Below are 14,710 nucleotides of genomic sequence, written 5' to 3'. Positions count from 1 at the left end.
AGATAATTGACCAAATAATACAATGCACTCTTAATGAAAAAGAGTATTGCTGCAATAAATCCTAGGATAGTAAAAAATGTGCAGTTAATCTTCCATTTCCGAGTTACATCACATTTAACGAATTCCTGATATATGTGGTTCTATCTCTAGACCTCTAAAAAGTGGTGCCCTATTTTTTCAAAGATTCTAGCTTTTATAATGATGGATTAGACAACCATCTATTGGGAGTATGATCATACGCATGAAGGTTACTGTGGAATATTGATACCGATCGGCCAGGTAAAGTGCCTGCTATTACTAATTTTAAAGGGACATCGGACGCAATATTTTGTTCACCAATCGATCAAAACTATGAAGACTTGCTGTGTTCTGAGATTCAAGCGGACAAATAAACTGTTTTATGAACACAAGTAATCAACTCTTTTCCGAATGCGTGGTTCAAATGTTTCGTAAGAGTTCGCGTGCACGTCAATTAAGCAAACGAAAGCTTTTTACTTCAAAAAAGTATTACGATCGAATGTAGAATCATCGATTAGCACAAAAGGTTAAAGATCGCAGGAGCCTTCTCGCTAAAAGTTGCTATGTTATTTGGTGACGCATGGCTGAAACAACTTCCCCTAGGTCCTAACGCGACGTATTCGCGACTCCAGCGACCTATAGGGGGCGCCACCACCAAACAAACATGGCGGATGAGTCCAGGTCGCGGCGGTTCGGCCAGGCCGCCTGAATGGGTGGCGCGTTCAATTTAACAGATTTTCTTTTGTTTAATGCCCAATTTTATAGGTATTTGAACTGAGACGGTGAAGTGTATCCGGTGCAGATAAACTTGCAAAGCATAGTTTTGTTTTCCCGGTGTTTTTTTTTGTTCTTTTCGTGTCAAACTTTCGTTTCGGAGATTTCGTTCAAAACCGAAACTATGGGCTCCGGAGAGACGGTAATATACTAATCAATTTTGATCATCTAAGGAAAGCGGCGATGACTATAGAATTGTTCCACAGATAGTAACTTTTCAGCTAACTCGCATGCCTCGACCATGCGACTTATCTGTCCGCGAAATCGAGCTTTTGTGCGTATCCGCGTTTACGAAACAGCTCCAGTCGTCTGCTCGGCCATCAACACAGGCTGCAGGAAAATTACGAAAATTAAGCAACCGCTTTTTGAGTCAAGGACCGTGTTAACCCGCCGGCGCCCCACTAAGCAGCTGATACTCGTATTTCAATTAAGGTTTTAGTAGCAACCGAGAAGTCATTTTGACGAGCGGGTTATGTATTATATTACGTACTATGGTCCCACTACAGCGATATTAGTATATCCTTCGGGTTGAAATATGAGCTTAGTTGACTAGCTATGAGGTGAGCTGCTGAATAAAAGTATATTTGACAGACGAAGACATACTACTTAAATTTCGCCAAATGGTTCTATAGCCGGCAGCACGGAGACAAACTGAAGAGAGTCTTCATTGAAGATCCACGCAGAACCTCTCTGCATTGAACTTTGCTCCGAATCCTGAACGAAGAAAATTAGTATTTTTTTTGTGGCCGGTCAACCTGATCAATGTAGACGTATATTACTGCTGGCTTCGACGTCCTGGTAACATAAATATTGGAAGCACGATAGGTCAAAATGCCGTGGCAGCATCTAACGTTGCGAGACTTGTCTCCCACCTTTTGAAAACAGATAATTTCCCTCATTCATCATTTGCAGCGAGCAAGTTTTCCTGAATCAAGTAATTGCGAAATCAGCCCAACTCCTTCAGTGTGGTCCAGAGGCTTTTTCGGCGAAAAGCAGCCAAGATGAATCGCCAACGCACCGACCGGCGTGGGTGGCTCAAACTTGAAGCTAACCGAACACAACCAAACTCAAAAGAAAAGCAGCTATCGAACCTTCCCATTCACTTGACTGCAACATTGATGTTCCCTCCAGTATCAGTTGCCAAGCAGTCGTCACTTTGAATGTGATTCGAGACAGACAAGAAATCAAAAAAGTTTTTGCGTGATTCCTCCCCATCCAAGAAATCGAAAGCACGCGACCGTGTGCTGTGGAGTAAACGGGCTTTCAAACACGTAATAGAAGAAAACAATTTACTGAGGCTTCACCACACTAATGATCACTCAGGCAAACTTAAGAAATATTCGGACCTTCGTCAAATTACATTGTTCGCCACCGCGCCGACAACACGTCTCCGCGAAAGCCACCAGACACGCGGAGGGGCGCCGAGCGACCTGGACCGGCTGGTTCCCGGTTTTCCCGCTTGGCGGCGTCCGTTTTGCTGGAGTCGCGAATACCTTTCGCTTCAATTCTCAGACATTCCAACGTTCAAACAAAGCTATGAGAATGCGAAAAGTTTATGCTAAAAGCACTCAAAGTTCTATCGATCCTCGAATAGATCCGAGCACCGGTACGGCGATACGGCTGATGCTGTCTCACAGGTGTTAATATCCAGATAATCCAGAGCGATCTTGCGCATAAACGGTACAAAGTCTCATTCCTTCATATTTTCACATTATACCTGCGTCAGCGAGCATGAAAAATCCTGAAGTCGTCGGAAAGCAGTTGCACATCACCGCTACCGCGCACCGAACTAACTCGCATCCGCCATCTTTGGGCGCTGCCATTTTACCTGTAACGTCACGGCTTTTGTGAGGTCACGTGACAAGTGGTCACTTGCGTACAACATGGCGGCAACGGGGGGGGGGGGGGGGGGGGGAAGGGGGGGGGGGTGTCACTTGCGAACTTCTGGTTTATCACTCTAAGCCCCTCTATCTCGTTGGTCGGGGCGTACTTCTCATCCGCGCGAGTAGAAAGAATGGGAGTTTCAAATGTGGAAAGGATGTGACTCCGACTAAATTACGTCCTAAGCGTAAATATTGCATAATAAAAAAATTTCGCTGAAGGCTTGTTTTGTGACATGCTTGCCCCAATTGGGCTGTTCAAAAAAAAAAGAATTTTTTTTTTCTCTCTTGCAGTATCTTTTATGCCCGTGTCCCACTAGAGCGACAAACAGAAACAAAAGGCAGCGACAAGCCTCAAACCCATGCAGCATGCTCGCGATGGCACCTTTTGCAGGCGTTTAGTCGTTCGGTGCTCGTGAAATAAGCATGAGCGATTGCGAGCCTGCCAAAGCTACCCTCGCGTGCATGATGCTCGTGTTTGAGCATAGCCTCCTTTATTATACAAAGCCTGTCAAATCGCGAAAAACTCTCCTTTGAGGCTTGTCGCTGTCGTTTGTTTCCGTCTGTCGCTCTAGTGGGACACGGCCATCTCTCGGACATGAAGTGTCCGAGAGATGGTCGAAAACAAAAACTAATACAAATGTGATCGTGGCGATACGACGCATTGTTCGATGTTAATGTTTTCACTTGCTTGCTTTATTTTATACACGGACTATTCATTAGAACGTCATTTTAAAATATGACAACGTAACGTTAAAGTAACGACAATTTCAAATGTTAGAAAAGTAACGAGAACGCGTTACTGTTTTGGGGGAACCTGTACAACACTGATAAAAGTAACCTTTTCTTAAATTAGAAACGCATCTTAATACCCAAAAGTCTTTATTTGGGAACTTCAACCTCCAGTCCTAAACTAAAAAGGCGCAGTGCCGTTTTATAGTCTTCATTCGACAGATTTGATCTTTACTCTTTCCTACAGGAGAGATTTAGCAACACTGGAAAACGGATATGTGTCTCAGGCTAATGCAGGTAAGCTTCAGTCATTCTTACTTTGCGTAATTCTATGTTTTTTTGTTTTTTATTATTTATTTTTTTTGGCAATTCGCGATGAACGCAGCATTGCCACCCGGGCACCGACTCGCGTTTCAAAAACAGGGTTCTACGGTTTCTGTCTTTATATTTGCCGAATCCAAGGGTGGTTTTCGGCATGCAATTGCCACAATATGCGGGTCTACTTTAAGAGCGCATATTCTGGTAAAGAAACATAAGAGTTTTTTCTGGCATCTATATTGAAAGTGAGCGGTTGATCTTAAAAATTATATATATATATATATATATATATATATATATATATATATATATATATATATATATATATATATATATATATATAATGCCTTCTGTCAGTGCAGTTAAGACGTACTTTTTATTTACTATCACTCACGTTCAAGTCATTTAGAAAAGACATATAACAATCAATTCTTTCAGTCCAACGTGTTATAAAATATATACAGTCGATCGATCTCACCAGCCAGTTTGACTACGCCACCGCTGCCGCAATGCATCGTGGGAACCTTGCTTGAATTCTGCGCTTGTGAAGCACGAGGCGGCACGAGCCCTCGTATGTACGGACGTCTGACTCCTGCGAACTGAAGCTATGACGGCGTCACGCATGCGCCGAACGCTTAGTGAGGTCGGTCCATTAGGAGTAGGTTATCGAATTTTCGTCAATCAACTTGTTGCGCTCCTTTTTGTCTTTTGTGTAAAGCTGTGAAAACGGGCTCTCGACACTCAGGCCATAGACCGAAAAAGCCACGGTGTTCAATGCCAACACCAAACAAACACTGCATTCGGACAAGCAGCACTTCGAAAACGATTCCATCGGCTGCTTCTTCTAGAACAGGGGTCTCCGACTCCAAACATTATGACTAAGGGATCGTATTAGGTGTCTGTCGCGGCCTCGAAGGCCAGAAAATAAACAAATAAATATAAATTAGTAAAAAGATATCTAAATAAATATACCAATGTAACCATTTAAATTCATAAATCCAAAGTGGAGTAAAATTCAAAACAAAATCTAACGTGTATTTATAGAAACCCTACATGAAAAACGACAAGACTTGCGAGTAATTCAGATGAATATCCTGTATATATAAAGTATATTTCAATATTTACTTAAATATGGCATCATACAATAATTGTAGCTCGGAAAAATTTACTAGGCATAAATCAAAGCGAATATGAACCTTAAAATATTCGCACAAGGCAGAAGTCTAATAAGAGTGGTAGAACTGGGGAAGGGCAATACGCGATGCGTATGACACAGGGCACTAAGCACAATATGCGCGAGAACGCAGAATATATTGACCGCAGTTACGCAGACAAAAAACAGGGCATTAAGAATGAAGATGCCGGTGGTGACAATGTGCAATAAGTATGACACACAACAACCAGCGAGAAAAGAATCGCAGCTAAGCATATACAATAGCGCAAAACAAAAGACAAGGACAAGCGCTAACTTTCAACTAGTTTTACTCAAAAAGGCAAGCATATATACACACGACAGGCAACGCAGCACCACATAAAAGTTGATCAATTTAGAGGAGCGATCATTCAAAAACTGAAATTCATTACCATGAAGCACAATAGAAGTGTCGGTGACACATACCGTCCAACTAGCCCAACCTCTAATAAGAAAAGAATCAGCACGGATACGAAGTCTTCGGTGAGCGCCGTGACGCCACCTTAATACGGGCTTATTTTTGCACCAGTAGGGGCGGACCTGCTGGGTACGGGCCACAGACGGGTGGCAAAGCCTCCGGTAGGCGAATCTGACCCGCAGGCCGGACTTTTGTGACCCCAGTTCTAGAATATACTGCCACCTGCATAGCCGAATGGGCAGAGCACGCGGCCCCCACGCCAGGTACCCCGGTTCGAATCCAGCAGTTTATGTTAGTTTTCCTTTCCGTTCAGCTGCTCTGGAAGGTTCCAAAACAGGAAGGCAAAGGAAGACCTAAATAAACTCCAGGTTGCGAATCAGAGCAGGAACAGAAAGGAAAACTAAAATAATCTTCGAGATTTGAACCCGGGTATTCGGCGTGGAATCCGCGAGCTAAAACCCCAGTACGGTCGTTGGCGAACTGGGTGCGCGTCATCGTCGGTGATAAACCGGTGTTTGGCGATTGACGTTGTGCGAACTACGGATGGTATGGCGAAGCAGTCGTAAAACTATACTCTGTTTTGTCTTATGATGGACTAAAGCCCAATGCTACAGGCCGCCGGGTTCAATCACGAGCCTGTTAGAAACCATGCGGAATACTTGCCCTGTCGTACGTATCAATGCGCCATGACGCGTCATGTGGAGACGAGTTTTTCGGCTGCTTATCGAGCCTTCGCGGTGGCTCTGTCTGCTTTCTTCTACTGAAGACTACTGGAGGGTTTAAATACCCCCGGAAGTGATGTAGGGAAGTGAACCCGGAGCTAATCCAGTGGCCATTCAGGAATGAAGCCGAGTCGGATTGAGTGCTCGACTCGGAAGCCTATGTACGACGAACCACGTGCGGAAGAAAGATACAGGTCCGAGTACGCACAGAACGAATAGATTTGATTGGCTTGTTATGGCTATGAAGAAACGACTTTATGTCAAAGTTGCCTGCACGCCCTCCTACTTCTTCAAACAGTTGACATGTTTACGAAATATGGCATTAATATTTAGGAAACTAAATACCATGTACCTTTACTTCACCAATATAAAATAGCGTGATATTACAACAGAGAACCATATGTGTAAGATTGGTGCTCTTCGTGCTCTGTGTATCACAATTTCTCTCGCGCACTTCTTTGCAATGCGGATGCACGTTTTTCTGACGTAGTGCTCCGCCAAAAAGCCTTCGAGCCCTAGTCCATCGTTGTGTGAGATGGAGTATAATCCAGTAGCTGTAGGAGTTCCTGTCCTCGCCGTGATGACAAGTTTGGACCGACGTCAAGCTCCGCTGGTGCAGTCTTTTCTGGTCCAGGTATACAAAACGCTTCTGCCAGTAAAACTGCCTCGGTTGGCTCGCTGAAGTCTTCAGCGTAGGCTACGGCCATATTCTTGGTCAAATGCTGTGGCTCGTTCCGGAAGTTCGCAAGGAGAGCCACGGTACGGCCGTTTGGGACCTTCGTACCGCTCTTAGCAACGACAATTCTTTTTGCTAGGAGCAGAGGGATTGTGGCTTTTATTAGCCCTTCTCCGCAAGTGACCTCGTTGGTCCCGGCGAGTCAAACACTTGACCGATGCAGCAGGGTCGCATGGTCAGCAAGCGCACGAACTGCGGCTGGCATTGATTTTTGTACGTCTCGTGACGGGCCGAGCTTTCCGACCGTCATCTTGTTCTTACCGGGGTCGACGACCGCGCTGAGTCCATTACAAGGGTAATGTTTCTCGAGCAGTCCGGCAGCACGATGAATATCACTGGGCAGGTTTCGCCGTGTATCTCGACGTGTACGGCGCACCTCCCGGTCGGCGTTATAGGCTGACTCCCAGCGTTTCTTATTTGAGGGACCGGGTCTTCCCACCACGTCATCACTTCCCAAGGGCCAGAGAGAGAGCTTCCCTTTCCCACTCAAAACGGAATAGTCTGCGCCGGTATCGATTCGCGTTGTAGCGTCGTAGCTGTCGATGACAACGTTGAGGTTGTTAGACACCTCTGCAGATGCGCCGTCGTTAGAATGGGAGCTCTCCAGCGCTCTTGGATGCCCTTCACTCGCCTGTCTTTGGAAACGCTACCTCCAGGCGTTGCCGCACTTAGTTCTTCCGACGAGACATGGCCGACAGGCTGTCACGGCGAGAGCGGCGGAAGGGCGAAAGCGCACGTCGAAGCGAAGGCAAACGGGAACCTCGTGGTAGAGTCGGCACCAAGGACAGAGGTCGTCGGAGGTACTTCGCGATGTCCCTTGGTCGCTCCCCAATGCGGGGACGCGGGTCGCTCTGTGCAAAACCTCGCAGGCCCATTTGTCAGTATTGGCACCTCCGGTAGACGCGGTCGGCCTCGCCGCAGTGATAACAAAGCAGTCGTCGATTGGCCGTGCGCCGCACATTCGTCTTTTAGGCGCCTGTTGCTCGGTGCGGACGAGCTGGGATTGCCCTTCCCGACGACGGAAAGTCTGCGGCACTGGTAGGTTACGTTGAGGCGGCGTCGAACACTGCCCGGCAGCTGGCGCCGGCCTCAGGGCTCCTGCGGTGTAAGTCAGGGCGGGCTCCTCGGGTGCTGCTACGCTGGCAGCAGCCTCCAGTTGGAATGCCCACTGAACTTCCTTTCGAACAACTTTGGCTATCGGCAGCGAAACCGGCTGCTTGGCAGCAGGCAGGAGCTTCTGAGCTCTTCCCGGACGACGTCGCGAAAGATCTCGCGGAGGCCTGGGATGCTGGAGCCAAGATATCAGCTAGACGGTCCGAGGGCAGCGACGCCGGGTAGTCGCTGGTAGGGCAAGTTCGATGTTCGTTGCTTCGGTGACGAAACCATCGAATGTTGTGGGAGGGCTGCGGACAAAACCGCCGAAGATGTTGTCCCTCACGCTCCGCATGAAGATTCACAGCTCCTCTTCTTTAGCTTGAGGCTCGGCGCGGGTGCTCTGGCACAGAACATCCTCCACGAAGCCGGTGACGCTTTTGTCAGGGCCCTGGGTTCGTGTTGGTTGACAACCATCCCCTTCAGCTCTCCAAAACGTCCCACGATCTAAAAGAAGACCCGTGATTTTCGTGCCAGTGCCTGGTAGTCCCTCCAGCGAGAAAAGAAATACACCTTTTGCAGACGCTGCTCGTCGGTCGAGCGATATGGCGTGCGACTTGTTCGTATTGGTCGGTTTAATCTTCGACGTCTTCGTACAGTTTACTGTGGAACGGATCAGCCATCCGCAGTGCGACGGGCAGGTAAACGACGGCAGAAGTGACCGAGGTTTGCGACTGGTTGGCCATCGTCGTCTTCTTCAGCTGGGGCTTGTCCAGCAGCAGACCAAAATTCAGAAGCCTGTCCCTGGGTACGGCGACTGGCCGAGTTTCAGGTTCCTCGAAAAGCGGTCTTCCCGTCCGGCTTAGAATCGGACTTGGTTAAGGGGTCCGCGGGGGCGAATGAGTAAACTTGGGCATAGGGAGCTACCGCGCACCTGCACAAGAATGTCACAAATAACACACAATGAAGCAGGAAAATACTGAATTGGCTAAAGTTTCAATGGGGGCGAACTTGTGCCAAAATAAAAGGTACGATAAATGGGCGTCGCGGGCGTCGATGGCGTCGTGGCAGGATTGAGCGCTGGCGAAAGACTAGCTGGAAGGGGCGCGCTACAGCTCCTTTTATAATCGCCTCGGATTCCAGTATGCTCTAATCTAGAACCCGCAACGAATAACAGGAATGATCTGGAACCTCACAAAGAAGGAATGGAAAGTAAAACTAAAATAAACTGAGGGATTCGCTTTTCCTTTTCTTCTCTGGACCTCACAACAAGAAGAAGAAGAAGAGGGATTCGAACTTAGATATTCGGCGTGAGATCTGTGCGCCTTGCCAACTCGGGTATGTACGCGGCAATACCACGTGTACTCAGCAAGCTCAGTCTTCCAGGTATAAAAAGCACCATCCTCCAGTAAAGAAAATACAAAAAAAAAAAAACAGAAGACAAGTTTGTACGAATTGAAATTCTGTGAAAGCTATATTGGCAAGTCGGGTTCCAGGAAAAACTGAAATCCCAGCTGAAGCAAATACTGTACTAGTAGAATACGTTCCACTCCGCTCGTTTTCAATACACAGCACGACTACAGCATCAAATGTCCCCCTACCGGTGGGGACAGTTCGCTTCCGAGAGAACGACGCGCATCGCGCTGTCCACCCTGTCGCACTTTCGCGCTGCACCGAAATACCGACGCACCGAGATACCAGATTCGCCAAGACAGCACAGACGGCTGTCTCCCCTGTTAAAGTGTCCACGACGCAAGATGAAGAGAGCCGCCCCTCTCAACTCAAAAGGAAAGACCCCGTTGCTGTGCCGCTTATCCGTTCCTACTACGCAAAAGCTGTCCGCGCCAAGGCCATCGAATTTTCGCGGTTTAAGATGTGTTTCCTAGTGAAGTATTTGGTTGAAGTAGCTTCTAGACCGGACGGCCATTTGCTAACCAACTTTTGTTTGTAGACGAGCCAGACTATAGTAAATCATTTTAAAATTTATTTGTTCAATTAAGCTTGGCACTCGCCTCTACGTAATGATCATGCAATTCGACATTGGTTTCTTTGGAAACAACTCCCAAAGACGAATCGCGATAATGGCATATGAGATGCAAGCGTTCTCTTGGACTTGTAAGGGCAAGTAAACCTTGCAACATAAAAGAGTAACGGCTCTTAGAAAGAAAATAATACTTGCTCATCTATCCGATGACTTAGATCTTATGGAAATATCATTCGGCAAGAATAGCTTCTAAATTATTCATTTTCTGCTTTGTGGAAAGTTTTCCGTTGTTTAATTTGGAAACGTCACCACGTGGCATAAATACACACGAATTCATTAGGAGTCTTTTAGGGTTTCGTTGGAGTCGTTTATTGAAATTTAAATATAAAAAAAAAATACATTTCGCGAAAAATGGTTCGCGCTTTGTGGTAAATACCGTAAAAAAAGAAACGAGCTTTTTTAAACAAAAAAACATATGGGCACTGTGTGTCCCTGGGCGGTTGGCTGAATGGTTGGATGAATGCATACACACCTACCGCAGCGCGCTTTTATCAAGGCAGCTGCTCGCGGGACCTTTCGTTTCAGTGATTACATTAAAGAATGTGTCTTACCAGCCGTGTTTTATGATAAGCCCGTCACAAAGAACGATCAGGTCAATTTGCCAGCTACATTTAGAGGGCAATTCGGTGTGACGTGACCCCGTCTTGTTACATCATGTTACGTAATGTCAATTTCTGCAATGTGGTATTCCGCACTCAACACATTTCGAGCATGCTCTCCGGGTCTGTCAACATGGTGAAGATATTTTATATAATTTGGACAGTTCATCGGCTACTCCTTTATTTTATAAGGAAATTATTTTACGCGCTCTGTACTAGAGCCCGTGACCAACAACTTGGCAAGACCTTCCGAACCTAGGTTGTGTAGCAGCTTTTTTTTGGTACTCTTTAACGTATATTTTCAGGTATGGCACTATTAGGTGGAGCCTGCACGACGTATGCAAACTATGCAATTGCCGAAGACCGAGGGCAGGCGTACCTTGGTGTTCACTATGTCACTCACGAGTTTGGCCATTCGTAAGTATTTTCTTCTCTTGCTCGCTTGACTTGGTTCTAATTAACAATATTGGGTAAGCGTGATTAAAGATGTGCGCAAAACACAGGAATAGATGACAGAAACGCGTACACGACAGACAAGCGCACTCTCATAATTCACGTGTATTGGAAGGCAAAAAGTCATGAGCCATTCTACTCTGTGAAAGTGGATCACCAGCGAAGCTGTTTAGCACACGAGACAGACGCGACAGAGTTTAGTATATGCTCTATCAAAGTTGTCCAATTTAGCAGCATGGTACCGGCGTCTTTATCATGCGTTCTCCACCTCGCGACGTTTGTCGTCCTGTCTGTTTTGCCGCGTGCCCTTGGCGTTTTGTTCACGATCTTCAGCGGGGGTGTTTGCCACCCGACGCCGCCGCTGAAATTTTCGGTGCCGTTCCCGCCGTTGCTCTTCGTAGCGCGTTGCTGTTCGGGAGTCCGGATTATACGCAGTCTCCCCATTACGACTAAGAAAGAGAAGTAAAATAGACCGCAGCTTCCTCTATACTCACAAAGCCTGGCAGTTCGACGACGGAGCCACAGAGTGCCCGTCGCAAATTTGAAGCTTGAGGTTCTGGTAGCACAGCGCATAAAAGAGTCACTTCTCGGGAAACCTGGACGTCAGCGCACAACTTTTGCAGCGGCGAGGACCCGAAACACACCTGGTCGCTCGAGGGAAGGGTGTTTCGGCGTCTCGCCGCAGCAGGGCGCCAGTTATGTGGCTCTCCTCTCATCCGTCGTCTGCCGCTCCACCTTTTCCATTTCGACGGCCGCTTCTCGTGACGATCTGCCGTCTTTGTCAGTATATGGAAGGCTATGAGTATACCTATTGTTAAAATACCCAAGCGTCAAGGAGAAAGCAGGGAATGGTGTTCCAAGCGCCGCACGTGCAAGCGTCTGCAGCAGTAACCGTCCTAAAGCAAAAGCCTAAAAGCCGATTCAGACACTTACGTTTGAGTGTGTTTGACTGCGTTGCGTCGACAACCGAAAGCGAGTCACCGGCACGTGCGGCGCGTGCCGGTGACTCAATCTGTGCTTCGTATGAAGCGTGGAATTCAATTCAAGAAATCACCTTGGCACGCGATATAAGCAGCAGGGATGTGCTGGTTTCTCGCAGCCGCAACGTAATCAAACGCACTCAAACGCAGCTGTCTGAACCAGGCTTAAAACAAAGGGCATCTTGCACACGCGTTCGTCATCGCTTTATTCTGGTTATTTACTTTGAATCTTTTATACGGGAAAGGAATGCGCGTGCGGTGCGTGTGGCGGTGCGATTGTAGAGTTTTTGGTTAAGCAACCGAAAAAATCCACACAACTCTAGCCATAAACAGCTTCGCTGTAAAAGAAAGGGCACAGGTAGTAACGGCAAAATCAGCTAGAGTGATGGCCGCTCAGGCATAAGGGCACACGAGCTTGAGGGAGGCACGCAAATTCCTTCTTCCTTCCAATACATGCGAGTTGGTTTTGTTTCCTTGTCTGCCACCTGCGTATTTCTCTCCTCTGCCCTGTATTTTTTTGTGCAACTTTAACTAGGGTTTATCCAGTACCAACTCGCTTAACTGACCCCCTTGCTACAGTCTCGAATAAGTTACTTATAAAAATAAATCGTTGCAGTTACGGTTATTATTATATAAAAGTATAAAAGTTGCTGTTCCGGTTACTGCAACGAAACGTAATTCGTTACAGTTACGTTCAGTTTTAAAAAGTAAAGGCATTACTTTTAAGTAACGCAGTTACTACAAGGAAAGCACGATAGAGTAAATTGCCCCCCTCCACCCCTTTTTAATAGAGAAAGTGCAAGCAAAGTTGGCGCAAGTTCGCGCAATACGGACATGACACTCAAAATGGCGGAACACGTCATTTGAAAAGTGCGAAAAACGGCTAGTGAATGCTCGTTCAATGTCTGAACAGTGAACAAGCTGTAGAAAGTATCGAGAAAAATAACGTCTTTACTCTCGTCGTTACTTCATGAAGTGTAATAGAACCTGCAGTAACACGCTACATCTCGAAAAGATGGCACATTACAGTTAAAAGTTGCCGAAACAGTAGCGAAGGCACGGTAACGAACTACTGGTAACGTATACGCATTAATACCCAAGACGGCCAATGGCTACACGCCTATCGCAGCTGACCAACCTTCCGCTGCCTAACGATAACCACAACACAATTTACGGTCGCTCTTCTTTAGTCTTACGTCCTGTTTTGTTCTTCAGGTACGGTTGTGTTCACGATGGCGATGGACCGGTCAAGTTCATTCCTGGTCACAGGGGATCCCGGGATCCGGACTGCGACCCGAGTAGGGGCTTCATCATGAGTTATCTTGAAGGCGGAGTCAGAAAATTTTATTTTTCTAGGTGCTGTATGCAAGACATGCGGAATTACTTGAGGTATTTCTTCACTTTTGATGGCCATGTTGCGGTGTGAAATCGATGCTTGCTTCGGGCAAGCCCATATATAGGGAGTATTCACTGGACGCCATATTTGTGGGTACTGTTCATAGCGCATGCTCAGAACGAGCCCACATCAATAGGCTGCAAAGACCGGCATTCTTGATGGTGCGGAATGCACGTTGCAAAAGGACTGTGGAAGCTCGCCATCAGCAAGCGCTCAGCATTCGCGCTCACCGCTATGGCCGCCAGTGAATACTCCCTATACAGCAAAGACTCTCTGTTACGGAGCGGAGGCGAATAATTATATTTAAGAAATATCCGCGCTAGGGTAACTTACAGCTTAAGAAACACGGGGCATGGTTTGCTGTGTTCACGATTCCTGCTTAGGCGTGAATCGTTCACGGGTGTTCTTCTGGGCTGAGGCCGCGATCTGATTGGCTGCGTAACTATAATGAGATTCTCGGAGCTCGACACGCTCTGTGTTAACCTAAGGTGTCAGTAGCCGATAATACGTCCAAACCAGAAGGAATCGGGAAATGCACGTTCTTACCTTCTTTTTTTTCAATCAGTCTTTCGTTTTTGCGTATTGAAGACAATAGTGGGTCTTATTGAGACAATATTCCTATATAACGACAAAGGCCTTACTGAGAATAGGACAGCAGTTCTAATGTCTCACTGCCGTCTAAGATAATGAGACAGGAGTCCGACTCTCTTAACGTGAGAATTTTACTAATAAGAGGGCAGAAATATCGGGTTGTTTTTAGTCCATCAATTTTAATACAATAAGTTCAAAAGAATAAGACATATGTTTACGGGTTGTGATGAAGCGACAAATGGGAATCCACGAGAAGCGTTCGCATTTATTATGTTTTCTTATCTCATTTACTGGTTTATTACTAGCAGGTTACTTAGTTTCAATATTCCAAAAGCATTGACCGTAATTTCGACTGAAAAACAGATCCGTAAATATTTTTTTAACATTTTTTAAGCCAAAATACTGTTTTACATCGCGTACCTCCTTTTGCAAAAAAAAAAACGCCTAAAAAAACATTAAAATTATAAAGCACAAGGATAGCCCTCTGAGCTCATAACGTAAAGCCTGATGAAGGAGGCTATCTAGCGGAATAATAGCTTAAAAAGTAACAAAAAAAAAAAAAAATACCCGCGTGCACTAGTTAACGAAACTACCACAAAAAGAAATGCTGACATCAACTTTTTTGTTCAAGCTATTGATATCAGATCGATGCAAGAAAGAAAATGTTAATAAATAAATAAATTCTACACTCAAAGAACCCACTGCAATATTCTTGCTCCCAGAAAGCACTTGGGGCATCGCAAAGGAAGGAGCTTGGCAAATGAT

The 14,710-nt window shown here is 46.2% G+C and overlaps 1 protein-coding gene across 1 annotated transcript in view; it reads left to right on the top strand.

The window, feature by feature from the left end:
• Positions 1-14,710, top strand: part of LOC115316192 (A disintegrin and metalloproteinase with thrombospondin motifs 7-like) — a 64,866-nt gene that overhangs the window by 40,321 nt on the left and 9,835 nt on the right. Inside the window, exons 9-11 of the mRNA XM_040207921.2 lie at positions 3,652-3,701; positions 10,831-10,942; positions 13,174-13,347. Of these exons, the coding sequence (XP_040063855.2) occupies positions 3,652-3,701; positions 10,831-10,942; positions 13,174-13,347 (336 nt within the window). The remainder of the gene's footprint in view (positions 1-3,651; positions 3,702-10,830; positions 10,943-13,173; positions 13,348-14,710) is intronic.

Source organism: Ixodes scapularis, unplaced genomic scaffold, assembly GCF_016920785.2.
Source record: "Ixodes scapularis isolate PalLabHiFi unplaced genomic scaffold, ASM1692078v2 PGA_scaffold4__175_contigs__length_147842914, whole genome shotgun sequence".
NCBI lineage: Eukaryota > Metazoa > Arthropoda > Arachnida > Ixodida > Ixodidae > Ixodes > Ixodes scapularis.
Note: the sequence above shows the minus strand (reverse complement) of the source record. Positions and strands in the feature narration are given on the sequence as shown.